Here is a 25,499-nt window from a genome sequence, read left to right as displayed (position 1 = left end):
TTCCAAATAAGAAGACGAAGAGCCAAAAAAAAAAGTGGACGAAGGGAGCAAAATAGATAAAAACAAGAGACATCTCATGCAACATCATTATCGAGGCCACTGCAGGGGATGATGTTCAGAGTTCCCTGAAGTGGACCACACCAGACGCCGTCGCCATGCTTTCCCAAGTATGCATAAACGAGAAATGGTAAGAAAAACGAATGTTCAAACAGATTCGGAAAAAGCGCTTTTCGCTGCGATCGAGATAGTTTAGTCTCCTTTTGAGGCGACAGTGTGTTCGGCAGATTTCTTGTGGACTTCAATCAGTTTGTGGTACATTTCTTGAAGTTTAGCTCCTCCCGCGTCTTTGTTGGGCCAGTAATGGACAGAGACATAGTGCCTAAGCATAATATTAGATATCGTTCTTAAAGATGTGCGATATTCGACATACCATAGTCGAGTTTCGAGAGAGGAGAGAGAACCAGTGTTCTCTCCCTGCAAGTTGCTGTTGATAAAGTCACCAATCTTGTTAAGCAGACGCCGGAGCTCAGAAGCTCGTTCTGCTTTATTTGGGAAGTTTTCTTTGGTGACATCCGCGACCTTTTTGAGATCATCACGGATAGGTTTGAAGAAGCGACGTGACATATCCTCCTTGCTCGCCGAGTGTCCATTCTCGCTGTTTTTGCGACGGCGAACATCTTCACTAGAGGCATCAGACGGTCTATAGCGGCGATCATTCTCGTTAATAGATCGAGCACGAGAATCGCGATTTGGAGTGTTGTGCCGCTCCATGCTATCCCGCCCTCCGTGAGTATGAGACCGATGCCGGCTCCGATCCTGTTCCCGGTGGCCCTTACGCTGAAGTGAAGGAGCGGGAGATGCCGAGACACTTGCGCTTGCGTGGGGCCGGGAGGTGCTCTTTCGGGCGTTGCGATGATGGTTGTCCACCGCTCGCTTCGCCGTAGTATTGGAGCCATTGCTAGCCTTGTCTCTGAGGATGGACAGAAGGTAATCGGCTCTTCGGACAAGGTGTACCGCGCCAGGCGACTTTGTAGACTTGTCTTCTGCATTTAACCGCTCCGTCTTACGCTCAACCCGATGCTCTTCCAAGAAGAATTTGTCTCCTAGCCCGAGGTCGGGATCATCACGAATCTGCATCCAGGCTCCGTACCCATGGCGGGAGATACCAACGCAGAGCATCCCGTCTTCTCGCGCTCCCCATGAACATGAATAATCAGGTGCTTTTGTCGCTTCCGGAACACGGAAGTTTCTGAAGTCAGGCACCGCGAGGGTTGCTTCCTTTAGGACTCGCATTTCGGTTGGACGCTCCACAATGGTATAGGCGTTGAGGCGCTTTACACCGTGAAGGTCAAACAGCACGGCTTTTCTCTCCTTTTTGGTGAGAACCTTGCCGGCATTTTCGAGAGCCTCCAGTCGTGCAACATCCTCTCTAACCAACTCCGCAGCCTTATCGGTAATCTCACGCAGTGCACTTTTAACAGTGTCCCTATCGCGTTCTGTTAGACGCGCTTCTCGAATAACTTCCTCTTCTCGGTCCTCAATATCACCATAACGTAGAAAGGCTCGAAGGAGGTGACGATATTCCTTCTCCACTAGCGGGCGCTTCGGATCCGCTTTCGCATTTGGTTCCGAGTCATCTCCATCATCATCGTTCATACTGACCTGGACCCGTGCTTGTCGCTTAGCTTTTCTTTCGGCACGGGTATCTCGCTCATCACCTGCAACAATGCGCTTGCGCGGTCGATTCTGTTCAATGACGTCTGCTAGGTATTTCTCGTCGGCTTTCTTCTTCTCTTCTGCCTTAATCTCCTCAAGCTGTTCCTTGGGTATGATGTCGTCCCATGTGAGATCGTCAACCTTGATGTCGACGTAATCAAATGCTTTGAGGAACTCTTCGCCACCGTCTGCTTGAATGCCCTCAGCCTGTTCAGTTTGATGCAATTCAGCATTAGCGAGCACTGAATCAATATCAAGCTGTTCCAACTTCGCCTGGTTGCCGGTCTGCTCGAACATTCTCTGGCCGCGGCGCTTGAGGATTCGAGAGATGTCATCGGTAGAGTTAGGCTCGCCGAGCGTGATGCCTCCTCGAGCCATCTTGTTCTGAATCTCGGAGGCTTCCTTATCTGTAACACCTCGCTGAATGGTGATGAACTCAAGAAGAAGCTTGTTCCGTGCTCTCTCGATCACTTCCTCTTCCACGGTATCTTTGGAGACGAGGCGATAAACACTGACAGGCTTTGTCTGACCGATACGGTGTGCCCTTGCCATTGCCTGAAGGTCTGCTTGAGGGTTCCAATCAGAGTCAAACAGGATCACAGTATCCGCAGTCATAAGGTTAATTCCGAGACCACCCGCCCGCGTAGAGAGGATGAACGCAAAATCACTGCTATCCGGGGCATTGTAATGCTCAATAGCAAGGCGACGCGATGCTGAAGGTATTGTGCCATCAAGTCGCTGATAAGTGTAGCCACGGTACTCCATGTAATCACCCAGGATATCCAGCATCTTTACCATTTGGCTGAAAATCAGAACACGGTGCCCATCGCGCTTCAACTTAGCGAGAAGTTGATCGAGGAGCATCATTTTGCCGCTGCTAGTGATTAAAGCTCGCAACACATCTTCACGGCGAGTGCTTCCTTCCAATATCTTGGTTTCCGCACTAGGGAACATGAAAGGATGGTTGCTTGCTTTCTTCAACTCCATCATGATGTTGAGGAGCGATTGCTTTTGACCCTTGGTGCCTTCGTTCAACGCAGCGTAATTCTTCGTAAGAATGTTCTTATAGTATTCTAACTGAACATCAGAAAGCTCGACGCGAATAATTTTCTCCGTCTTAGGCGGAAGGTCGGACTCAACCTTGGTCTTCGTCCGGCGTAGCATGAAAGGTGAGATAGCCTTGGTCAACTCGGCGAGTTTCTCTGACGCTGCCTCTGAATTAAGGTCCATATCGGCATCAACATTGACCAACCCAGGATTTAAGAAATCCAAGAGGGCCGAAAGTTCGGCTAAGTTATTTTGGATAGGGGTACCGGTGATGAGGAGGCGGGCGGGAGAATTGAACTCTTGAAGTTTGATATATAGTTGTGAATCACGGTTTTTCAGTCGATGAGCCTCATCTACTGCCATGAACTGCCAGTTGAATTGACTGAGGAAGGATGAATCCACTAAGACATACTCATAGGTCGTCAGGAGTACGTTGAACTTTGGTCGTCGAGGATTGCCGTCCACCATCAGCTCGTACTCTTTAAGGACGTTACGAGACGCTTCGTTCCCGTTATAGACGACGTAGTTAAGGTCAGGAGACCAATTGTCAAAAGTTTCCGCCCATGATGGCATGGTAGATAGAGGAACAACGACAACGAACGGACCCTGCTGACGTCTGACATGACGGAGCCAGCTGATAAAAGCGACAGTCTGCACCGTTTTCCCCAAGCCCATTTCATCTGCCAGGACAACATTGCGGTTCTTCACCCAGTTGAAAGCCATGAAGTTGACACCTTTCACTTGGAACTCCTTGAGTTGACCATTGTGTAAAAAGCTTGGTGTTCCCTTGATTGGCTCGAAAGGTTTGCGAGAACTGGGATGGGACTCCTTCTTGTCTGAAACGGGTGGCCGGGACGATCGATCTAGAAAACGGTCTATCTCACGTTGAGCGATGTTACTAATCAACTCCTCACTCTCCCATGTACAGGAATCGTAGAATAGGCGCTTCCATTTCACCAAGTATTCAGTGCCGTCTTCTCCTTCGCGCATTGCAATTACACGCTCCACGATCTTGTGGTCCTCGATAGCATCGACATCTCTTTCGCGGTCAAGGTTCCACTTCTCTCGGTCCTCAGGGGGTACACCTTCGTCATAATTCAAGCGCAGGTCTTCGGCGAGAACCTTCCGAACATAATTGTCAAGCCGACGTGTACTCCGGCAGTTGGCCAAGCTCTCAGTTGTCTCCCACGTCGCGTGGTAGTGAGACTTCTCTTGCCATTTTATATAGAATTCGAACTGATGACGATCAATGTCTGGGTCGCTCGGATCGACGCCAGGCTTAGGACGATGATTAAGCACAATGTCTATCGCAGGTCGATCATCTTCTACTGTGTTCACCCAGTAATTAGGTGTTAAATCATCTGCATCATCTTCAAACATCGAGTCATCGTCATCTTCATTGTAGTTCGAAACCTTGGCAGCATTCCTGGTCGAGAAGCGAACCTCGGCATGGGAAGGAACGTTGTTCGCGGACGCTTGAAGCAGTCGCCGACGTTTCGCCTTGCTCGCGCGGGCACGACTACCGCCGTACTCATCACTATCTGAGTCATCAGAGAACGTTGATTGCGTTGCGGAGCGTGTAGGAGCTTTCGAAATCTGTGAGGCGAGAGGGCGCCGACGCTTAGAGCGAGGCGCCACGTCATCGGACTCTGACTCCGACGACGATTCGGCTACCCGACGCGTCGTGCGAGCTCGTCCACTGCGACGAAGCCCGTACAGATCAGGATTCTGTCGAATGAAGTCCGCATCATCCACAGACGGCGACTTGCGCTTCGTGCCTCGAGTTGTTTGAGGGGAGGAAGAATTTTCAGCAACGGGTGGACTACTAGCTTTCGCGCTATTCTCCGTCCCAGACTCATCATCTTCACCTTCAGCATCGGGGGAATCGGTATTATACGAGTCGTCCGCGGGATCGGCATTGTCAGAGGACTCGGAGACAGCATCATCTTCGGGAGATTGGAAAACAGTGTTCCCATGGTCATTCGCTGCTAGTTCATTGTGCAATCCGGCAGCGTCGGTGACGGGAGATACCGAATACCCGTTGGCGAAGGCACTTGTGACCCCGGGTTCGGAGGTAGATGGGATCACCATGCTAGTTGCTATGGATCGAGAGAGGCATCAGCATTGTGTCTCGAGACGGGCTAGGGGATGGCTAGAAGAGACAAGGGATTGTAGAGCAGCGTTATGCGACCCAGATCATCATAATTTGAAGCTATAAACCCGAGTGAATGAGATAGGAGATAAAGGTATGATGCAACGACATGATTTTGATGATGGGTTAGAGAGACGCGACGAAACAGACAGAGTTAAAAAACTTGCAATTGCAGGAGTTAAAACAAGAGCAAAACAGGATCCAGCAGGAGAAATAAAGGCTAAATCCGACTTGATAGAATTTAAAAGACCCTGAGTCCAAGAGAAGTCAAGATATCCTTGATTCTCAGGTGGGTCGAATGAATAGAGATGTACTCAGGCGGCAGCACCACGACACGTCAAGAGTCCACAACGGAAGAAATAAAATACTTACAATTCATAGCTTGGTGACCCCTGATCACTGCAAGATTAGGGAAAGAATTGTGAAAAAAAAAAAAAATATAGAAAAGAAAGGTGGGGGAAGGGGAGGGAGTGGATGGGATGAGACGGTGGAGAGCAGCAAAGGAATGATGGGAGGCCGCTGAGAATATGATGAGGAGTGTTAGAGGGAAGAGAGTTGGACGTCGGGCTGGGGGGACGGGCGAGTCACAGCGAAGGGATTGGCCGTCGGCCTGAGCCCTCAGGCTGCAACTTTTTACCAGTCCCAGTTTGGTTTAGCGGATTCGCAAGCGAGTCCATTCCAAGACTAGCGGTGCCAACGTATCACGTGTGTGTCGGATCGGATTAACAGCTGTTCCGCTGCAGTTTTCAAGGATGACTACCGATCCAATCAGTAAGCCAGGAAATAAGTATTCTATGCCTGAGGCAGCAATAGGTGCCCACAATCAGACCTGGCATAGATTTCTGTCTCAAGAGCCCCTCCTCGACGAATTTACGCAACATCTCCCTCTTCTTGATTCTAGTGGTTGCTGCGCGGATATCTGGTATCGTCTGCTTGAGGTCCGCATAATCGTCCCTAAGAAGGCCCTACCGCGCTGGTCCAGCTTCCGCTATTGTCGACTTTGTTCTCTTGATTTATCGACCTACTTTTCAATCTGGTCACTCGCGTCTTCGATTTTTACTTCCAAGCACCATGTCCGACAAGCTTACCCGGTAGGTTACCCCCGCAGACTCCGAGATCGCCTCGTAACTGACTTTCTTACTTTCGCTAGAATTGCTATTGTCAGTACTGACAAAGTGAGTCTCGTGTGCCCCGCTAACTATGCATGAACGTCATATACTTATATCACGCGTCCAATAGTGCAAGCCGAAGGTGAGCGGATACAAGCCCCAATCAGTCTTGCGGCCTAGTCACTGACTCTTCTTCTCCATCTAGAAATGTCGTCAAGAATGTAAAAAGTCCTGCCCCGTTGTCCGTACCGGAAAGCTTTGCATTGAGGTTACTCCCGAATCCAAGATCGCTTTCATCTCTGAGCGCCTCTGTATTGGTTGCGGTATCTGCCCGAAGAAATGCCCATTCGGCGCTATTCATATCATCAACCTGCCGACCAACCTGGAGAGTCAGGTCACCCACCGCTACTCCGCCAACAGCTTCAAGCTTCACCGTCTTCCTATGCCCCGTCCTGGTCAGGTTCTTGGTCTTGTTGGAACAAACGGTATTGGAAAGAGTACAGCTTTAAAAATTCTTTCTGGAAAATTGAAGCCCAACCTTGGCCGTTATGATAACCCGCCGGACTGGGAGGAGATCCTGAGATATTTCCGAGGTTCCGAATTGCAGAGTAAGGTTTACCCCTTCAAATCGGCTTGTATCCGCTCTGACCGCAATAGACTACTTTACGAAGGTGCTGGAAGATGACCTCAAGGCCGTCGTCAAGCCTCAGTACGTTGATCAGATTCCTCGAGCTGTGAAGGGCCCTACCAAGAACGTCGGAGACCTCATCAAGGCCCGCGCGCAACTTGACAACATGGAGGCGACTTTGGACAACCTAGGTACGGACATTATTCGATAAGACAGTAATTGGTACTAATGATCACAACAGAACTTAGACAGGTTCAGAACCGTGACATTGACCACCTTTCTGGTGGAGAGCTCCAGCGATTTGCCATTGGTCTTGTCTGCGTCCAGAAAGCCGACGTGTAAGTGCTTGATTCCTGAAACATCATCTTCGGATTCTAATATGTCAATAGCTACATGTTCGACGAGCCGTCTTCCTACCTTGATGTCAAACAACGTCTCGCCGCTGCCCGCTCTATTCGAGACCTCCTGCGCCCTGATGACTACGTCATTGTCGTTGAGCACGACTTGTCTGTTCTCGACTACCTTTCTGATTTCATTTGCGTGCTGTACGGTAAGCCTGCAGTTTACGGTGTCGTGACATTGCCGTCCTCGGTGCGTGAAGGTATCAACATCTTCTTGGACGGCCACATTCCAACCGAGAATCTTCGGTTCCGAGAGGAATCCCTCACTTTCCGTCTCGCGGAAGCCGGTGACGATTTCGTGATTGACAAGGCGCGTGCGTTCAGGTACCCAACCATGGAGAAGACCCTTGGGAACTTCCACCTGAAAATTGACGCCGGTGATTTCACCGATTCGGAAATTATTGTAATGATGGGAGAGAACGGAACCGGAAAGACTACCTTCTGCAAAATGCTTGCTGGTGCCGAGAAGCCTGACGGCAACGTTTCAATTCCCCGCATGAACATCAGCATGAAGCCCCAGAAGATTACCCCCAAGTTCCAGGGAACCGTCCGTCAGCTCTTCTTCAAGAAAATTAAGGCCGCGTTCCTGTCGCCCCAATTCCAGACTGATGTCTACAAACCTCTCAAGATAGATGACTTCATTGACCAGGAAGTTCAGAATTTGTCTGGTGGTGAATTGCAGCGTGTCGCCATTGTGTTAGCCCTTGGAATGCCCGCCGATATTTACCTCATCGACGAGCCTAGTGCTTATCTCGATTCCGAGCAGCGTATCGTTGCCGCCAAGGTCATCAAGCGTTTCATCATGCACACCAAAAAGACTGCCTTCATCGTCGAGCACGATTTCATCATGGCTACCTACCTTGCTGACCGTGTCATTGTGTTTGATGGTAAGCCGTCTGTTGACGCGCACGCAAACGCTCCTGAATCTCTTGTCACCGGTTGCAATAGCTTCTTGAGGAGTCTTGACGTGACATTCCGTCGTGACCCCAACAGCTACCGCCCACGTATCAACAAGTACAACAGTCAGATGGACCAGGAGCAGAAGCTGAGCGGTAACTTCGTAAGTACCCTTTACTTTCACTTTGGTGACCCAACCCATTTTGCTAACTGACTCGCTGCAGTACTTCCTAGAGGAAGAGAAATGAAGAGGGCATCCCAAAGAGACATGACGTGCCTCACAGACGTGATGGCCGTGACTCCTACCAGCGATACCATCACCCCCATCGCAGGCACAGGAGGATCCTTCGGTTAGGGGCGTTTTTCGGCGTTACCAAGGCATCAGCGACTCGGCTACGACGACGTCCCCGGGGCGGTGTTGAGCTTTTCGGCGATGCGGAGGGAACGTCCGAGGAGGATGACAAAGAGGGCGAGGCTTCAACGACAAGCATGGTTCGACTTGAAGCAAGAATGCGGCTCCTAGCTACTTCCTTTGGCTAAGGAATGCGATTAGCCCTTACTTGCCTCGGTTCGACTCCAGATATCATCTTCATACAAGGAAGGAGAAACAATTGCCTCTCGCCCATCATCACTTCCTCTCACCGGCCCTTCGCAAGTGCCTACCATTCAATTCCTCAATTTAGGCAGTTTTATGGTTTAACCCCGGGGAACTAAGTGTATGATGGATTTCTTGTTTATATCTTACTTTCTCATTGGCAGTGGTTTTTTTTTTGTCTTTTCTTGGTTGGCATGATACCGCTGGAGTTGTTGAGCCTATTGCAAAAGTTCATTTTACTATGACTGCGATTCACTACCTATAAATGTTAGTGGTTTGTTAGTGATAAGTACGTAGTGGAAATCAAGTTCTTGTTAAAACTCTTTCTTGCTACAATATCGCGTGCTCGCCCTGGTTAGTTTGTAGGAGATCTATGGAAATATATATTGTGCAATTGGCCAGAAGAACCTGTGCAGAACTTAGACTCACGCTAAAGCATAGATCAGACGGTTCAGGGGCATTATCTCACTATCAACTGCAGCTTCGTCTGTATATAGCACCGTGCAAGTCTAGGAGGCGAATGATACCTTACTCAACCTCGTTCGAGGAACCTCAGTGCAGCACAGCAAGGCCGGGCTATCAGGTTAATAGCAGTTAGATGATTAGACAATCCCCTGGTTTTAAAATCCTGTTTATCACTCGCTGACGTTCATCTCTGTGCTAGTGCTCAGGAATTAGGTATTGGTCTCTAGCCACCAGGGAAGGTGGCGGGAATTCCAGCGGCGCGAAAAGTGTAGTTCTCACCTGCACTCTTGAGGTGGAAATGGGCTGCTGACGCGGGACGGTGGCGTCTATTGCTAGCCATGGTAACAAACCGGGACTTGGGCCAGTTCTGGGTCTCGTCAAAATTGACCTGGTGCTCTCGGCGATGTCATTTGTATCATAATGAGGACTGCTCCGGGCGAAGACTTGATACGTCATATCTCATTCCTTTTTCAACACCATCGAGCCAAACGTGGCTACGATTGACGTCCTTTCGTTGTTCTTCAATGTTTTTGGACAATGTAGGCTGCTGCAGCCATGTTTAGCAATAAACCTGTGGTTAGAAGAGCGCGTGCTTCAGCGTGGTTCATTTAGTTAGGACTTGAAATAGCTGCCGATAAACAGACGAGACAAACCATCATCTATCAACCTAGGTAAGACCAAATTACCGCCCTCATCCTAGAGCCCTAGGCTTTCCATATCAGAACCGATCATTGATTCCCCTTCTCTTCTCCTCCCTCAACCTCTCTCTATTCACCTTCCACCACAAATCATGTAAAGGATCTTTGGTATCGCTGTTACCGACCCTTATTTCCACCCCGTCCTGTTCCTGGTCCTGATCCCGACCTTCCGGATCCTCTTCCCAAGGCTTCGGACTGAGAATGTAATGCACATTCTTCACCTCCGCATCTTTCCAGATAACATCATGCACGCCTCTCCATCTCATCGTTTTAAGCGCATTATACACATACGGCAGCGCCACCCACCTCCCAGCGAACAGATCACCAAGCAAAGACTGGTCCGCGAAGTCGTAGGACGACGTTGCGGCTGACCCAAGCTGGGCAATTATTTTGTTGTAAATCTCGAGAGACGGATTTACAACCTGGAGGCCGCCATTGGGAATGCCGAGGGCTGCTGATGCTGGAGGAGCAATGTGGGATGCAAGTTCAGGATGGGAGTGTTGGTCCGTATAGACGCAATTGGATGGAACCCTGTAGCGACGCAATTCATTCCCAATTCATTTTTTCATGCCACAAAAGAAGAGACGTACCAGTTAGGAGGGTAATGAGGCTTTTTCAACGGGTTACAGACGCAAGCATGCGCTGCACCAAAAACCCTGCTTCCCTCCCCCTTCATTTCCGGCCCATCTAGCTGCAGATCCATAAGCTCGTCCATGTTCCTCAGAATCAGCATATCGCTATCCAGCTGCACGACCCGCTCATATTCAGTCAGCGAGAATGGCGTCAGTTTGCTCCAGCAGTCGTAGAACCGTACGTCATTCGTGTAGTCCTTGGGTATCGAGGGGAGCAGGTAGGGCACATGTTTCTTCGCAATCCCGCGTGCATCGAGGGCTGCGTGGCCAGAAATTGGGAAGGAGTCTGTATAGAGGACCACGAAAGGGTATTTTGACTCGCATCGGCGGAGAGAGTATTCGAGGGTCAGGAGGCCGGGAATGTAGGAACTGTTTGTTATTAGGGTTGTCCATACTGGAGTAAGTGGGCTTGATTTAGTTTAATGCTCTTGAAGATCTGGATAATTCTGGTCTGAATGGGCGTACCTTTCTTCGGATTAGGATTAGGATTGGAATTGGTGCTGATGTTACCAGACATGGCTGCAAGCTATGGATGGTTGTTAGTGGTTATACATGAACGGCTTTCTACCATAACTTACCACTTAAGGAAATACCATAGCCAGCTAGTACAAACGCCAACCACCAGTAATATAGACGAGGCAATAACAAAGAGTTATGGGGCCGGCTAGATGCTGTGAAGCTGGTTCTTTGATTTTGGGGTTGTCCAGTAGCGGAACACAAGAAACACCTCACCCTAGCTTTTGCTCAATGCAACTTCACTCTCTAGAGAGCCTGCGAGAAAGAAGCTCATCCGGTAGACAGACGTATTGAGATTGTCAAGTAGTCTAATATCAGCTGGTTGGTCTGAGTCTCGATGCAATGTGTACTTGCCTTACATGGTAGGAGAGAGATGGATTAGGATGCACTCATAGGTGAGTGGCGGCCCAAGTCAGTGCTACACAATATTTAGTAGTGTTACCCATGCCCTTACAGCGGCATAGTAAAATTAGATCCTTAACACCCTTAACTCGTAGTTACTAGCTTGGTTGATAGAAGTGAAAAATGAGTCCTTTCAGCCATGCATTCAAGTACGAAACCGTAGCCCAGCCGACAAACAGCCATAAGAGATCGAAAACCCAACATTACACCAGATACAACCCATATAAGATGTAATCTATATACAATGCAATGTACGGCAGGAAAACCAACAAAAACACATCATGTGGATATCAGGAAAAGCATGCCAGGCTATATTAAGTCGAAGGAGGGACAGAAACAGCAAAGATAGAAAAAACGAGAACTCGCTGAGAGCGGAATTGCACAAATCGAACCAAATCAGATCAAGCACAGCGCGCTGATAAGATGAGATAGGGGTGCAATGATATCGAGGTGATGAGAATGCGTGTCAACGCCTGCGTTTTTCAGTTGTAGGGCATTGAAAGGGGCGCGGTAAGGATCGAGGTGATAGGAAGTCGAGGAAAGGAACGTGTTGCTGCCTTCATTTCGTGGGTATTGATGCTTGGCAGCCATCCAAAGCTCAATATCCCAAGTAGAGATGTAAAAGTGACTTTTGATTAGGAGGTATTTATCGGTCAGCATTGAGGTTTAGCCAGCTCATATCCGAGTTGACATTGTTCCTTGGCAGCGGTTGACCGTCAGGAATGAGAACACTGGATCCTCGTGTGTTTGTGCGATGCGAGTCATGCCTTCTATAATCAACAGATGGCGCGACTGTAGATGGTGCCATTGTAGATAGGGCGTCTCGCGTGCTGCCAGGATTGTAAAAGCTCCTGCTGTACGCACTGCTTGGAGGGCGGCCGAGCCAGCTTTGTTCGCGCACGGCTTCGTCGTGACCTCCATCGTCTGAGTTGAAACTTGCAGAACTGGCGCTAGAGATTCGCGCTGATTGACTCTCTGGGATCACGATGTGCCGGCCAACCTCTGTTGTGGGACTACCACTGTTAACTCGTCCTAGCGGGGTCGGTTCCTGTAGGAAACTTGTCTGCAAAGGTGGCAGGGCATTGTTGGTCCCCGGCCATATGGTGGCTTTGGAACCACGCGTCGAGTCGTACGGGGACTGAACACCAACCAGTGTGGGTGTGCTGTTATCCTGGAAGTATTTACCCCAGCCTTCATCCGTAGTGCGACGTACCGGCGATTGCCCAGCTTCAATGGCTTTATCATCTGGGCCGTAACCGGCATCGTCACTGGACTGGATATTGTTGAGCGGGCTCGGCTTTGCGGGTTGAGTCTTTTGCATGTAGTGCGGTAAGGAGCCAGCAGACCTGGGAGACTTTTCATCGCCCATATTTCCCGAAAAAATTGCCAAAGAATCCACAGAGGCAGCTGCTTTCGGCGCCGGGCTCTCTGCCATAGGATAAGCCGAACGAGTCAGAGGTTCTACGCCCTGATCTTGGAAGCTCAGCCGATCCTTGCCCATACCATCTGCCTGCCTCGCCTTCTCCTTCTTTCTTTTAATGTAGAGCAATATGAGAACCAGTATGATGGCAACGCCCGCCAGGCTTCCCAGAACTGCACCAAGGATCGTGCCAATGTTTGCTTCCGAATCGTCGTCGCTTGTCGAGTCAGCTACGGTAGGTGATTCTGTTGGGGTAGCTGTGGGTGATAATGGTGTTGATGTTGCTGTTCCAAGAATTTCTTGTTCAGACTTGTCACCGTAGAATAACTGGGTCGTATTCACCCAGCTGTACGATGTTTGGTTGAAGATGGACAGAGTGTCGGTACCACTGCCACCCGAGATTACCACCAGCGGGCTGTCTTGGTCGCCTTGAGCAAACGAGTAGCTTTTATCGCTCAAATCAGGTGCCAGGGTACCGTCATAAGTCGGGCTGTCGTCCCTTTTCCGCTTCTTGGATGCTTGGCTCATTTTTGGTGAGAGAACCCGAAACGAAACATCAACTGGTGATTGGTTGAAGTCGAAAGCTTGCACCATTCTAGTCTCACCCGAATTGTGGAAAAGGGCAGCCTTCACTCCTGTGGGAAACGTCAAATTCAACGATGGGTAACCACTGTTATGCCATTCTTGATCCGAGTTCCAGAAACGCGGCTCCTCTGGGGTATCCGGGCCCCCAAACAATACGGCTGTATCGTCGCTCCATCTCAAAAGTGGCGGCCAAACTGCGGGCGATGAATACCCAGTCCCAGAGTCAAGGCTGTATGTCGGCTTGGTAATCACCGTGAAAGTTTCAGAAGACGGCCGGGATCCATCAGTGGTGCTGCCGCCGTACGACAAAATAGTCGAGATTGATCTTAAATAGACGGCGCTATGACCCGTCCGGTTGGCTAGGTTGTCCACTGCCACATTCAGAGTTTTCCACGTCTTATCCTCCAACGAGAACCGCTGTATTCCTGGCGGATTTGATTTTGAGGATGTCCCTCCAACCACGTAGAGCGCCGTCTTATTCTCGTTACCATCAACACCCCCCATAACACACACCGCATCCGAGACTAGCTCGGCGCCATCCGTGTTCAAAGGAGACCATGTGCCATTGCGCTCGAGCGGAATGTAAGCGAACCCGTTGGAGGAGAACGTGTAAAGAGTGTTGTCGTGGATCACAGAGCAGTGACCCTCTAGCTTGACCGGGGGCTCAGGCGCAAGCATTATGGTCAACGATAGCGAGATTCAAACGATTCTTCGAATATACCAGCCGAAGAGAGGATCTGGTGGGTAACCAGCCACCCGATAAAGAATGCGGTCGGGGTACAGTGAGCTAAAGCGAATGGAAGGTGACTGCCAGAGTCCTATCTCATGGTCCCGAGTGGTCAAGGGCGTGGGAGCACTCGGCGTGTTGTTACGTGGGCTTACACAGCGAAGGTCGGCTGGAATCAAGCAAAAAAGATCGACATACGACAATCCAGCAGGAGGAAAGGACCGGAAGGAAAGATGACCTGGAGGCTGTCAATCGGGGAATTTTCAGGGGCTGAAACGGGTCATAGGGCGACCGATCCGATGCATGCGCGATGTCAAATCGGCAGAGAAGAAAAACGAGAGACGCGAGACCGCGAGGGTCGAAAGGACGGACGAGAGCGAAGGAGAGAAAGGATTGATTCTTAGAAGGAGAGGAGGAGAGGAGAAGGGCCGCGTCTGCTCAGGGGAGAATGACTGAGAGCAGGTAGTAGTGCAATGGCACCCCGTAGTGAGAGGGTGATTAATTAATTTGGACTTGGGGATAGGCTGGCACTGAAACAACGGCCCCAGCAAGGACCACAACGGAATTCCTCACCTTGGCTGTTGCTCGCTTCGAACGGTGATGATAACTCATCAATAATGCAATTGGAGAGAACTAGAATACTAGCAAATTCGAGAAAAAGAGCTGAAGAGCGACCGGCAAAGGTACAATATCCAAACGCGTAGATCGAAAGGATCGCAGGGAAAGACAATTAACAGCCCACACGCATCCCGTGGTGAGAGTGAAACGGTGGGATCATTCGATGAACAACAATCAATATCAATCAATCTCAATCGACGTCAGCAGACGGGATGATATCAAGCCTGTTTGTCCCAGCGATCCTTGCATCTGCTGCTGTAAGGGAGCCACTGCAGGACCTGTGGTTCAGGTTGGCTCTCAATCTCAGGGGTAAAAGGGCGATCCATGGTTGACCTCTATTGATGCTACTCTACACTGTGGTTCTCTGATACGTCAAAGAGTGGGAAGAAGCCAATTTCTGAGCACAAAGGTTTTTGTGGAACGTTCGAAGGGAGACAGTGTATAGTCCAGTAAGCAGCTGGAAGCAGCGCCTGAAGGTTGTCTTCTATAAATTGAGCTCTTGTTCCTGCAGATGGTGGCCACTTAGAGGTGCAGCAACGAGTCGCGCTGATCGGCGGCCTGACCTCCAGCTCACGAGGCACTGTACTTACATTATGATTGGCTGCCGATGTTTGTTTCAATGGCTCTTTGATGCGTAAATAGTGTGACGAGATCGGTGATGATAACAAAGCAGCGCGATGGCACTTCTTTCGAGCCACTTGTACCTGAATTGTGGGGTCGGTTTACTGTATGTAGAGCCGTAGATGGACCAGTCTACCACAAGTACTTCATGTAATTTGTGTGAGCAGCTCTGCGCCAAGAGCCAGAGTGGCATTGATTAAATTACCATGATAATACAGTATACCAGCGGGCGCTTGTATGTACTACTATTGCTGTCCACCCGCAGTCTCCTGCTTCCATTGATGCGCCATCCGCAACAGCTTTGAGAGGTTTGCTGCCGACTGGTCGTCCGCTGGGAACACATAATCCATGTACTCTTCGTACCGGTCGTCATCCAGCTTGCGCCGCTTCTTGACCCGCCGGGGCATCTGTTTCTCGATCTTGTCGATATCTTCTGGTGACCCGTGTGTATGTTCAAACGCCCGCCACGCGTTGAGCAGTTCCACTCGCTGAATACATATTAGCGTCCTATTCTCATGTACAGCGAGATGAGGATGACTTACTTCTTCCTTGAGCTCCTTCTCCTTGAAGACCCTGTGTGCACGCTCAAAGACAGCTCGGGCACGCCGCTTGGCCTCGTCACTGATTGGGCGCTCTTCCTCTTCCTCTTCTTCCTCTTCGTCTGGAACGTTGATCTCAAAGCGTGCGTAGTTGATCCAGACCTTGACGTGATCTGTTTTCTGCAGAAGGCGCTCGTAGAGTTGCCGCTCGCGCTCGTATTCACCTTCATCGTCTTCGAAGTCGATGTAGGCTTTCCAGACAAGCTCCGGCATGTCGAGGGTTGGCTGGTCGATGCCAAGCTCGTAGATGGCTCGCGCACGCTCGGTATCATCTAGGCCGCGTTCCAATTCCGCGTACTGTATCCAAGATTGACTGTTGGACGGATTCCACTCGATTTGCTTTTCGTACAGCGTCCGGCACCGTACAAATTCGAATAGTTGCCGTTCCAGGTCGATGTAACCACGGAACAGTTTGTCTTTTGGGCACATACCAATTGCTTGGCCCAGAGTCTTACGCGCAGCTTGGAGGTTCAGCTGCCGCACTTCAAACTGCGCTTTCATAAGCCACACTTTGGCAAATGTGAACTTCTTGTGGGGAATCAGTTTCAGGCATTCTGTATAGACTTGACGAGCGCGGTCGATGTCTTTGGCCTCCATTTCCTCCCACAGGGCATAGAAGATCCATAGATAGATATATCGTCGCCAGTGTCGTTTCTCCTGGGAAGGAGGAATTTGCGCTATTGCCCGCTCGTACACGTCGCGCACTCGTTCTGGGTCCCCTGATTGTTCTTCCAAGCGCGCAAAGTCGAACCAGACATCATAATTGCGCAGGTTTTCCTTGAGCTGCTCCTCGTACTGGACCCTACGCTTCGCGAGAATGACATTCTCCACACCCTCGCGATCACCGAATTGTTTCTCAAACGTGGTGTACGCCTTGTGGAGAGTAATCGATTTCGAGCGAGGTAACCGGTCAAGAGCGTACTTGTAAATAGCTCTCGCGCGCTCATACTCCTTTAGCTTCGTTTCGAACCTGGCGTAGGCGATGAACAGTTTCTCGTCCATGAAGTCCTCACCCAGCGTCTCCACAGCTAACCCATATACCTCTCTTACCAAGTCGCTAGTACCATACTCCTCCTCAAAGCGAGCCCATTTAATCCAGTTTCTCGGTTCTGGGTGCACAATCGTGAACCGCTGGAAGATCGCCCTTGCCCGCTCAAACTCATTGTACCTCTTCTCCAACTTGATATACGCACTCCATGCACCCTCATCCGGTTCCCACGACATCCAGCGCTCGAAGACCTGCCGTGTACCAGGAATGTTCCCCAGAGTCTCTTCCATATAGACATACTTGTACCAGAGCTTATCCACACGCGGCAGAATCGTGACCGCGCGGTCAAGCAAGTTCCTCGCATGATTAATATTTCGATTTCGCATTTCGGATTCGATATATCGGATCCATAGTGGCACAGAGGTCGAGTCGACGTCCAGCGCTCGTTCGAAGATCGATCGTGCCCGGCGGAATTCTTTTTGTTCCAACTCCCATGCGGCATAACGCATCCAATTGTTCATGTTAATCCTGTTCCGTCGTACATAGTCTTCAAATTCCTTCCTCTTGCGACCCTGGTATTCGTGTAATTCCTCTAGATCCGCGAACCGTTGCGTAGGCGCCTGTAGTGAGGGCTCCTGCCGGTCAACAGCCTCACGGAGCAGCTGCTCCGCTGAGATCTGGACAGGTGCAGGAGCCTTATTTTTGACCCTAGGGGGCCCGCGCGATGCCTCCATATCTGAGAGAGCTGGTGCAATAGGGTGTCTATGGGTAGAAAGATGGCCGTTGCATGTCCTGACTGCCCGAAAACGCAAAAGCTGCGCGGGCGGCTTCTCCCGCCATCCGGACAAGCTCCGATTACTCAGCAACTGCGCAGCGGCGGCGAGATTTATGGAAACCCAACCTTGTCAACCAGCAAACTACACGATCTTGTTATAACTGCTTTGCTGCGGATTATACATCATGTCCAACGCCGAGGAGCTCTTGAGAGATTTTGAAGATGATGAAGATTTCGAGGGCGCTGATGGCGTCGAGGCCATCGAAGAAGACCGAGACGAAGAGCAGCTGCTACAAGAGCCGGCCAAAGCAGTCACAAATGAGTTTGAAGTCGCCTTGTCGACTGCGGATGAGTTAACACGCTTGCATAAATCACTACGCGATCATTATTCTATCAGATTTCCGGAACTGGAAACTCTCGTGACGAATTCTATCGACTACGCAAAAACCGTCGCGATTCTCAAAAATGGACCGCTGACGGACATCAAAGCTTTGTCAACGTCGGCAGATAACATGGTCGGAGTACCTCTGAAGTCCATTTTGGACGGGCCGACACTGATGGTCGTCGCGGTGGAAGGTACAACAACGCGAGGGCGCGAGATGACCGAGGCAGAGTTGAAAGTTGTCATGGACACTTGCGAGAGGATCCTGAAACTTGACCGAGAGCGGACGGCTCTTACACAGAGCATTCAGGCGAACATGAACCAGATCGCCCCTAATCTGGCAGCGTTGGTCGGACCAGAGACCGCGGCTCAGTTCCTCAACCAGACGGGAGGACTGCGTGAGCTTGCCAAGATCCCGGCCTGCAACTTGGGCGCTCAGGGTTCGAAGAGGAAAGATGGTCTGGGGTTTGCTACGAATACTAGCATTAGGTCGCAAGGATTCCTCTACAACTCAGAACTCATACAGGATATTCCCAATGACCTGAAGAGACAGGCAATTCGCATTGTGTCTGCAAAGATGGTACTTGCAGTTCGAGCCGACGTTTCAAAATACAGCCCCGACGGCTCTTTGGGAGAGGATCTCAAACAGCAATGCTTTCAACGATTGGAGAAGCTGACTGAACCACCTCCGAATTCCGGAACCAAAGCCCTTCCCGCGCCCGATGACAAGCCTTCCCGAAAGCGAGGTGGTAGAAGGGCTCGTAAGGCCAAGGAGGCTGTCGCGATGACCGAGCTTCGCAAGGCGCAGAACCGCGTTGCCTTCGGCAAAGAGGAAGCTGAAGTTGGTTATGGTACTGGTGAAGGTACCGTCGGGCTAGGAATGCTTGGTCAACAGAATGACGGACGTATTCGAGCAACCCAAATCGATCAGAGAACAAGGGCAAAATTGAGCAAATCCAACAAAGGCTGGGGTGCAGCAACCCCGATCAGTGGAACTGCTTCGTCCCTACGCACATTCGGCCAAGGGCCCAGCGGAACGGCGAGCGTGCTACAAGCCAAAGGTCTTCGATCCTCAGGTATCGGAACCTCATTTGGTGGTGCAGCTGGTACAGCGAGTACTATCGCTTTCACTCCCGTGCAAGGACTTGAATTGGTGGACCCTAAGGTGCAAGCTGAGCTAAGCCGCAAGCGCAAGGCGGAGGAAGACCGTTGGTTTAAGTCAGGCACCTTCACCCAAGTGGGTGCGCAAAATACTTCCAAAAATTCGTCGGAGACTGCCAATGGAGGTTTCAAGGTTCCAGCGTTACCTACGAAGAAGGTCGATACCGGCGCGGGCAAAATGGGTCCGCCGCCGCCTCCGGCAAAGTAGGGTTCTGTCCGTAGTAGTTTGGAGCATTGCACGGCGTTTAGAGAATGAGGGTTTTGGGTCGCATGATACCATTAATAATGCTTGATAACTCTAAATTAGACATTTTTCATCTTTTAGACTATACCGAAAACTGGAGTAGTTAACTAGCAAGTACTCGGTCTGCCCTGGAGACTTTCTTCAGGGGCGAACTCCAATCGCCACGCAGATCGCTATACACCCTTTCCGAAATCTGAACCTCGTTAACCCCAAGACATAAATACAGCAGTACCTAATTAACCTGCTATTGTAAGGCGGTGGGATAATATAGAACGTAGTAGTTCGAGCCTTAGGCAATGTCTCTCGTGATTATGAAATCGATTGAAATCTTGACCGTGATGTCCTCTCCAGGGGAAATCTCGTCATCGCATTGCGTGCTTTGGGTGGAATCTTCCTCTATCTTTTGTTGTTTGGAAATAGGCCGGATTTTGAGTCACTCTTCGGAATGCGCTTGGGTATAAATCGGCTTTGATCTTTCTTTCCTTCATTCTAGCGTTTCGTTCCAATCAATTGAAGTTGGCTTTCCTTTTCTTTTCTGGCGTGCGTGCATTCAGGCGTTGAGCGAGCGTGCAGTCGATTCATACCCTCTATACTCTCCAGTTCCAATTCGATAGAACGGTCTAATTCGAAGACTAATTCGAAGACCAGTCTAAAATGACCGCCGCATCTGTAACGACAGCTGCACTAGTGGCCACAGATGGCGGGCCAACCCTGCCTCAAGCTCAGCTGAGTGCTATACCAGAGCCACCGGCGATGCCCACAGCCGTAGGGGCACCTACAGGGTTTCACGTCGAGTTCCAGTCCGCACCTGTCCTCAACCCCCTAGAAGACGAACCCAGCAAAGCCCAAGGGAATCTCCTCATAGAATCCCCCTACATAACCCGCGAGCACCTCCTCGACCTTTCAACTCTCGACACACAGAACCGCCTCCTCGCGCAAGCCCTAACAACGCTCACCCCAGTGCGCCCGGACTACGCCACAGCGCCATACACGGAATCCTTCAATTGGGACTTCGTTTTTCTGAAATTTTACAGCCTCGCTGCAAAAGAGGGCTATTCGTTGTCGCGGCAGAGTTTCTATGTCGTCGTGTTCCGGTCCGTACTTCAAGCGAATGCAGATGGGGATCGCCTACTTTTGCTGGATGAGCGATCCCATGCGGAAGCTGTGAGTAGTGGCGGGCTTCTGAAGTATTGGTTTGGGGTCAAGAATGGGAGGAGGGAGAATCTTGCTACTTGTATGCTTTCACGTCTCCTTTTTCTGTGCTTTTTTCGGTAGAGTGAGTTTTGCTGACGATCTTTCGCTAGGTTTATGGAGAAATCGAGAAGACGCAAGAGCAGGCGGTACTGGCCCCTGGCATGCGCAGGCGCGTGCAGCTGCGAGGGAGATGTATGAGAAGATTGAGTTTACAACATTGGAGCTTGTTGTGGGTGAAAAAGCTGGGGAATGGGAGTTTCGAGAGTGGAAGCATTGATGGATTGGATGATGGCGTGGGGTTACGGGAGTAAGGCGTTTCGCATCATTGATGAATTGTGGACTGGCATGCATATTGAGCTGTATATATATTATCTTCGGTAATAGTCTATTAAACTTGCATGGTTGGAATTTCCTAAATAGGGTATGATATTTAGGCCATGACCTTGATGGGCATCATTCTCCGCACCCGTTCTTCAATTGGAAGCTTTTCACGAAGAAGGTTGAATACTCCGCCACTCACAGTGGGCGCGCTTTGCGTTTCACCCACAATAACGGAGTCAATCCAATGGGTCCAGCGCAGAGCTTGGGGTTGGAGTAGGCGGGGTAGCTTAGATGCAAGAAGTAGCTATACCCGTAGACATACACAACGATATAACCAGCCAAACCGCTCAACTACAGGGTGGGTTATCTATCTCGTTTTGCTTTGGATAAAATCGAACTCACCATGCCAGGTGTCCTAACGGAAACCCTCGCCGTCAACGACGGCCCTCTTACCTCCGAAAACGCTGCCCTCCTTCGCCCCTCAGACCCCAGTCTCCCCATTGAAGAGCTTCGAGCACGCTACGAAGCAGATGGATATCTTTTCCTCAAGGGTCTGCTCCCCCGTGACGACGTCCTCGAGACTCGCCGCCAGTACTTCTCCTACTTATCCCCAACCGGCGTCCTCAAGGAAGGCACCGACCCTGTGGAAGGTATCTTCAACCCAACCAAGAACCCCGAGCACTACCCAGGGATCGGCGCAGGTGCTGTTGGCGGGAACGGGCGGCCGGGAGGGGCGGACGCTGATGAGTTCGTGGACAGGGCTGTAGAGGCGCACTACAAGGACTGGTATGTTGAGAAGCTGTGTCATCATCCGGTGCTGTATGACTTTGTGGCGAGGTTCAGTGGGTGGGGAAAGAATACGTTGACGTTCCAGCGCACACTCTTGAGGAATAACACGCCTGGGACAAAGCCCATTGGTGTCCATTATGATCAGATTTTTTTGAGGCATGGGGAACCTACGAGCGTGACAGCTTGGGTGCCCATTGGGGACGTGAAGTTGAATGGCGGTGGACTGATCTATCTCGAAGACGGTATGCCCCGATATCCTGATTCTCGAAGGATGGTATGCTGATAGTAGGTTCTAGGTGACCCCGTCGGTCTCATGATCGAAGAAGAGTTCACAACAAAAGCCATAAATGCCGGCTTGACACAGGAGGAAGCCCGCTCGGCATTCAATTCGAATATGATGGCGACGGGCTTGCTATCCGAATTCCCAGTTGAGTTCGCAAAGCAGCATAACCGGCGCTGGCTGGTCTCTGCCTATGAAGCCGGAGATGTTGTCTTGCACAAGCCTCATGCAGTATGCTTTGTGCAATGTTCTCATTGTACTTGACTCTAATGACTGATGAATCTAGATCCATGCATCGACCATCAATAAAGACCCCGAGGGTGTTATCCGCTTAGCTACGGATCTGCGCTTCTGTGACTCATCGAAGCCTTATGATAAGGTATGTCGAATAGACTTCGCTGCAAATGCCTTGGTTCTAAATTTTTACAGAGATGGATGAATCCGTATCGGTTTGGGGACGGTGTCTAAGTGAAGGACTACATAGTCAGCTTGTAGGACATAAGCCAGGCTTACTGCAGAATGTCAGGCTTGCATTGTGATTAATATGAGTCATCTTATTGGCGATTCCTTTGTCTTATACTCTGGAGGACAAACCGTCGAACCTCAGATTGTATCCAAGAAACTCGGCGACCATGATGAAAATTGAGAAGTTTGTCTGACCTTCCTTACCTGCTGTAAGTACTAACGTAGTGTTGAAGACATTTTGATTTAGCGCCATTATGGAACAAGTCCGGCGATATTATTCGAGTCCGTCTGACATGCATTATTCTGTTGCAAACTCCGTGCCTTCAATGCAGGGAGGTAGCGGGCTGCTTGGACATTAATGCGACTACCAAGACAAATTGGGGTAAAACAACTGAGTTGAGTCCTCTATAATCAGTTCCAAACATTCCTCGATGGCGTTATCCCTCAGCAAGCCCTGGCTCACAAAGGCTGCCCGCAAGGGATCTGTACATTGCATGCTGAGTGCTGACAGGACAAATGTGGGGCTGGAATTAGCAGTATTGGAATGCCCCGAATATGGCTGTACCGGAGTATCTTGGCCGTAACTCCATCCATTTGCCGGGGTGTTAGTTCCAGTACGATGCTCTAGTAACTGTTAGCAGTCCCTTTCGGAGTGAGATGGCCTGCTTTGGTTCGCCTACGTAGCGTAAAGTTTTGTAGAGATCTATACTGCCCCAGTAGTGACAACGGTAAACCCACCTACTTGTCTACTATGTCTTACTTCATAGAGAATAACAATCTGTCCAACACAACCTAAAAAACTCTCTACTCTTTTTCAAGCAAGATAGAACGGTACTCAATACCATCTACTCTTCTCGATAACCCACCGAAAAGGGAATAATATTGACTTAACTGTAGAAATGGTTAGGGGCTGAGTAAGACTTGACCGCCCCATTTGGCCAGCCCCGCCGTAACAACTGAACTCCGACCCGCTGCCCCTCTTCTTCCTAATCCTTTTCTTCTCCCTTTTCTCTTCCTCTCAGATTCTCTCCCCATCCTCCTCTCATCCTCTCCCATCCCTTTATGTGAGTTTATCCACTGCACTCTCATTCGGAGCAGTAATTGCTAACAGATACTTCAGTTTTTTCTCCTCCTTTTCATCCTCACCATAATAGCCATGGCTGCCCCCGCTCAGAAATTCAAGGTCGCCGACATCGTACGTCTTTCAACCCAGCTTGTTGAAGGGGAATATCACGTCTAACTTGAATAGTCTCTGGCCGCCTTCGGCCGCCGTGAGATTGAGCTCGCTGAAATTGAGATGCCCGGTCTCATGGCTATCCGTGCCAAGTACGGTCCCGCCCAGCCTCTGAAGGGTGCCCGCATTGCCGGTTGTCTTCACATGAGTACGTTCCGCATACCGGAATGATTGTGGAACGAACTGACCTTTCCCCAGCCATTCAGACTGCCGTCCTCATTGAGACTCTCACTGCTCTCGGTGCTGAGGTCACCTGGACTTCCTGCAACATCTTCTCCACCCAGGACCACGCCGCTGCTGCCATCGCTGCCGCCGGTGTCCCTGTGTATGTCGATTCTCAATCTTATTGGTCAACTAAGCTAATATGAGCAGCTTCGCCTGGAAGGGTGAGACCGAGGAAGAGTACAACTGGTGCTTGGAGCAGCAGCTCTCCGCCTTCAAGGATGGCCAGAAGCTCAACCTCATTCTCGACGACGGTGGTGACCTGACCTCCCTTGTCCACACCAAGTACCCCGAACAGCTCCAGGGCTGCTACGGTCTTTCTGAGGAGACCACTACCGGTGTCCACCACCTCTACCGCATGCTCAAGGAGGGCAAGCTCCTCGTTCCCGCCATCAACGTCAACGACTCCGTTACCAAGTCCAAGTTCGACAACCTGTACGGCTGCCGTGAGTCTCTTATCGACGGTATTAAGCGTGCTACCGATGTCATGATTGCCGGTAAGGTCGCTGTCGTTGCCGGTTTCGGTGACGTCGGTAAGGGTTGTGCCCAGGCCCTGCACACCATGGGTGCTCGCGTCCTCGTTACTGAGATCGACCCCATCAACGCCCTCCAGGCCGCTGTCCAGGGCTACGAGGTCGTCACCATGGAGGAGGCTGCTCCTCTCGGTCAGATCTTCGTCACCACCACCGGTTGCCGTGACATTCTGGTTGGCAAGCACTTCGAGGTCATGCGCAACGATGCCATTGTTTGCAGTAAGCACCCTTCAACCACACTGATAAAGATGTAGCTAAACGTTTAGACATCGGCCACTTCGACATTGAGATCGATGTTGCTTGGCTCAAGGCCAACGCCAAGTCCGTTCAGAACATCAAGCCCCAAGTCGACCGCTACCTGATGCCCAACGGCCGTCACATTATCCTCCTCGCTGAGGGTCGTCTTGTCAACCTTGGCTGTGCTACCGGCCACTCTTCCTTCGTCATGTCCTGCTCTTTCTCCAACCAGGTCCTTGCTCAGATTGCTCTGTTCAAGGCCGAGGACAAGGACTTCGGCCAGAAGTACCCCGAGTTCGGTACCTCCGGCAAGAAGCCCGTTGGCGTCTACGTCCTGCCCAAGATTCTCGACGAGCAGGTTGCCTACCTCCACCTCTCCCACGTCAACGCCAAGCTCTCTACTCTCACTCCTGTCCAGGCTGAGTACCTTGGCCTGGATGCTAAGGGCCCTTACAAGGCTGACCACTACCGCTACTAAGTTTTTTCTTTAATTTTCCGATACCCTGAGTAGACTTTTTTCAACATGATCACGATGTTACGACTAACATATGGGGTTCTTCATCAACATGGAGCTCAAAAGCATTGTCCTTCAACGGCATAAAAGTGGCATACACGGGGTTTCTGGGTAGTGTTTTGGGTTCAACGGCCGGTCTAGTGGAGTTTTGCATTCAACAGTGCCATACTTTCTACGGTAGATGGGGTCCCACATATATTATACATACAATATAATGAACATGCACTGAACTTTGACGTTATTCCTCGGGCGTAGTTTTAAGTCCCTAGTGAGTAAACTGTAAATTGTAAGGTTCATGTGAGCAAGAAAAGCTTGATTGAAACTATTTAACC

The 25,499-nt window shown here is 50.4% G+C and overlaps 9 protein-coding genes across 9 annotated transcripts, besides 1 other annotated feature; 5 read left to right on the top strand and 4 right to left on the bottom strand.

Annotated features, from left to right (window-relative positions):
- Window positions 1-25,499: part of a sequence feature (contig 1.17 1271..347844(-1)) that runs on past both edges of the window.
- ANIA_01255 (chromatin-remodeling ATPase CHD1) lies at window positions 250-4,854 on the bottom strand (the record flags this gene model as incomplete). Its single annotated transcript, XM_653767.1, has 2 exons — window positions 250-379; window positions 431-4,854. 2 exons carry the CDS (start codon window positions 4,852-4,854, stop codon window positions 250-252), a joined length of 4,554 nt encoding a protein of 1,517 aa, XP_658859.1.
- Window positions 5,826-8,473, top strand: ANIA_01256 (Fe-S cluster-binding ribosome biosynthesis protein; the record flags this gene model as incomplete). Its single annotated transcript, XM_050613181.1, has 8 exons — window positions 5,826-6,006; window positions 6,066-6,101; window positions 6,230-6,632; window positions 6,682-6,843; window positions 6,894-6,990; window positions 7,042-8,117; window positions 8,175-8,223; window positions 8,329-8,473. Exons 3-8 carry the CDS (start codon window positions 6,467-6,469, stop codon window positions 8,471-8,473), a joined length of 1,695 nt encoding a protein of 564 aa, XP_050469015.1. The 5' UTR covers window positions 5,826-6,006; window positions 6,066-6,101; window positions 6,230-6,466.
- Window positions 9,729-10,857, bottom strand: ANIA_01257 (glycosyltransferase family 8 protein; the record flags this gene model as incomplete). The annotated part of the gene is made up of 3 exons (XM_653769.1): window positions 9,729-10,239; window positions 10,299-10,734; window positions 10,806-10,857. The coding sequence occupies 3 exons, from the start codon at window positions 10,855-10,857 to the stop codon at window positions 9,729-9,731; spliced, it is 999 nt and encodes a 332-aa protein (XP_658861.1).
- Window positions 11,846-14,643, bottom strand: ANIA_01258 (uncharacterized protein). The gene is made up of 2 exons (XM_653770.2): window positions 14,564-14,643; window positions 11,846-14,228 (listed from the first exon to the last, which is right to left on the bottom strand). Exon 2 carries the CDS (start codon window positions 13,939-13,941, stop codon window positions 11,905-11,907), a length of 2,037 nt encoding a protein of 678 aa, XP_658862.1. The 5' UTR covers window positions 13,942-14,228; window positions 14,564-14,643; the 3' UTR covers window positions 11,846-11,904.
- clf1 lies at window positions 15,475-17,565 on the bottom strand (the record flags this gene model as incomplete). Its single annotated transcript, XM_653771.2, has 2 exons — window positions 15,772-17,565; window positions 15,475-15,717 (listed from the first exon to the last, which is right to left on the bottom strand). The coding sequence occupies exons 1-2, from the start codon at window positions 17,548-17,550 to the stop codon at window positions 15,475-15,477; spliced, it is 2,022 nt and encodes a 673-aa protein (XP_658863.2). The 5' UTR covers window positions 17,551-17,565.
- On the top strand, window positions 17,737-19,342 carry ANIA_01260 (U4/U6-U5 snRNP complex subunit PRP31; the record flags this gene model as incomplete). The annotated part of the gene is made up of 1 exon (XM_653772.2): window positions 17,737-19,342. Exon 1 carries the CDS (start codon window positions 17,777-17,779, stop codon window positions 19,340-19,342), a length of 1,566 nt encoding a protein of 521 aa, XP_658864.1. The 5' UTR covers window positions 17,737-17,776.
- ANIA_01261 (uncharacterized protein) lies at window positions 20,033-20,849 on the top strand (the record flags this gene model as incomplete). Its single annotated transcript, XM_653773.1, has 2 exons — window positions 20,033-20,612; window positions 20,683-20,849. 2 exons carry the CDS (start codon window positions 20,033-20,035, stop codon window positions 20,847-20,849), a joined length of 747 nt encoding a protein of 248 aa, XP_658865.1.
- On the top strand, window positions 21,297-22,623 carry ANIA_01262 (uncharacterized protein; the record flags this gene model as incomplete). The annotated part of the gene is made up of 4 exons (XM_653774.2): window positions 21,297-21,924; window positions 21,979-22,193; window positions 22,249-22,341; window positions 22,392-22,623. 4 exons carry the CDS (start codon window positions 21,297-21,299, stop codon window positions 22,428-22,430), a joined length of 975 nt encoding a protein of 324 aa, XP_658866.1. The 3' UTR covers window positions 22,431-22,623.
- Window positions 23,468-25,363, top strand: ANIA_01263 (adenosylhomocysteinase). Its single transcript, XM_653775.2, has 6 exons — window positions 23,468-23,491; window positions 23,548-23,622; window positions 23,677-23,809; window positions 23,860-23,986; window positions 24,034-24,635; window positions 24,683-25,363. Exons 2-6 carry the CDS (start codon window positions 23,584-23,586, stop codon window positions 25,129-25,131), a joined length of 1,350 nt encoding a protein of 449 aa, XP_658867.1. The 5' UTR covers window positions 23,468-23,491; window positions 23,548-23,583; the 3' UTR covers window positions 25,132-25,363.

Source organism: Aspergillus nidulans, chromosome VIII, assembly GCF_000011425.1.
Source record: "Aspergillus nidulans FGSC A4 chromosome VIII".
Classification (NCBI taxonomy): domain Eukaryota; kingdom Fungi; phylum Ascomycota; class Eurotiomycetes; order Eurotiales; family Aspergillaceae; genus Aspergillus; species Aspergillus nidulans.
Note: the sequence above shows the minus strand (reverse complement) of the source record. Positions and strands in the feature narration are given on the sequence as shown.

Coding starts and splice junctions, on each gene's coding strand:
- ANIA_01263 (XM_653775.2), top strand. CDS start 23,584: ATGGCTGCCCCCGCTCAGAAATTCAAGGTCGCCGACATC. Junction 23,810..23,859: donor TGCCGGTTGTCTTCACATGA/GTACGTTCCGCA, acceptor ACCTTTCCCCAG/CCATTCAGACTGCCGTCCTC. Junction 24,636..24,682: donor CAACGATGCCATTGTTTGCA/GTAAGCACCCTT, acceptor CTAAACGTTTAG/ACATCGGCCACTTCGACATT.
- ANIA_01258 (XM_653770.2), bottom strand. CDS start 13,941: ATGCTTGCGCCTGAGCCCCCGGTCAAGCTAGAGGGTCACTGCTCTGTG.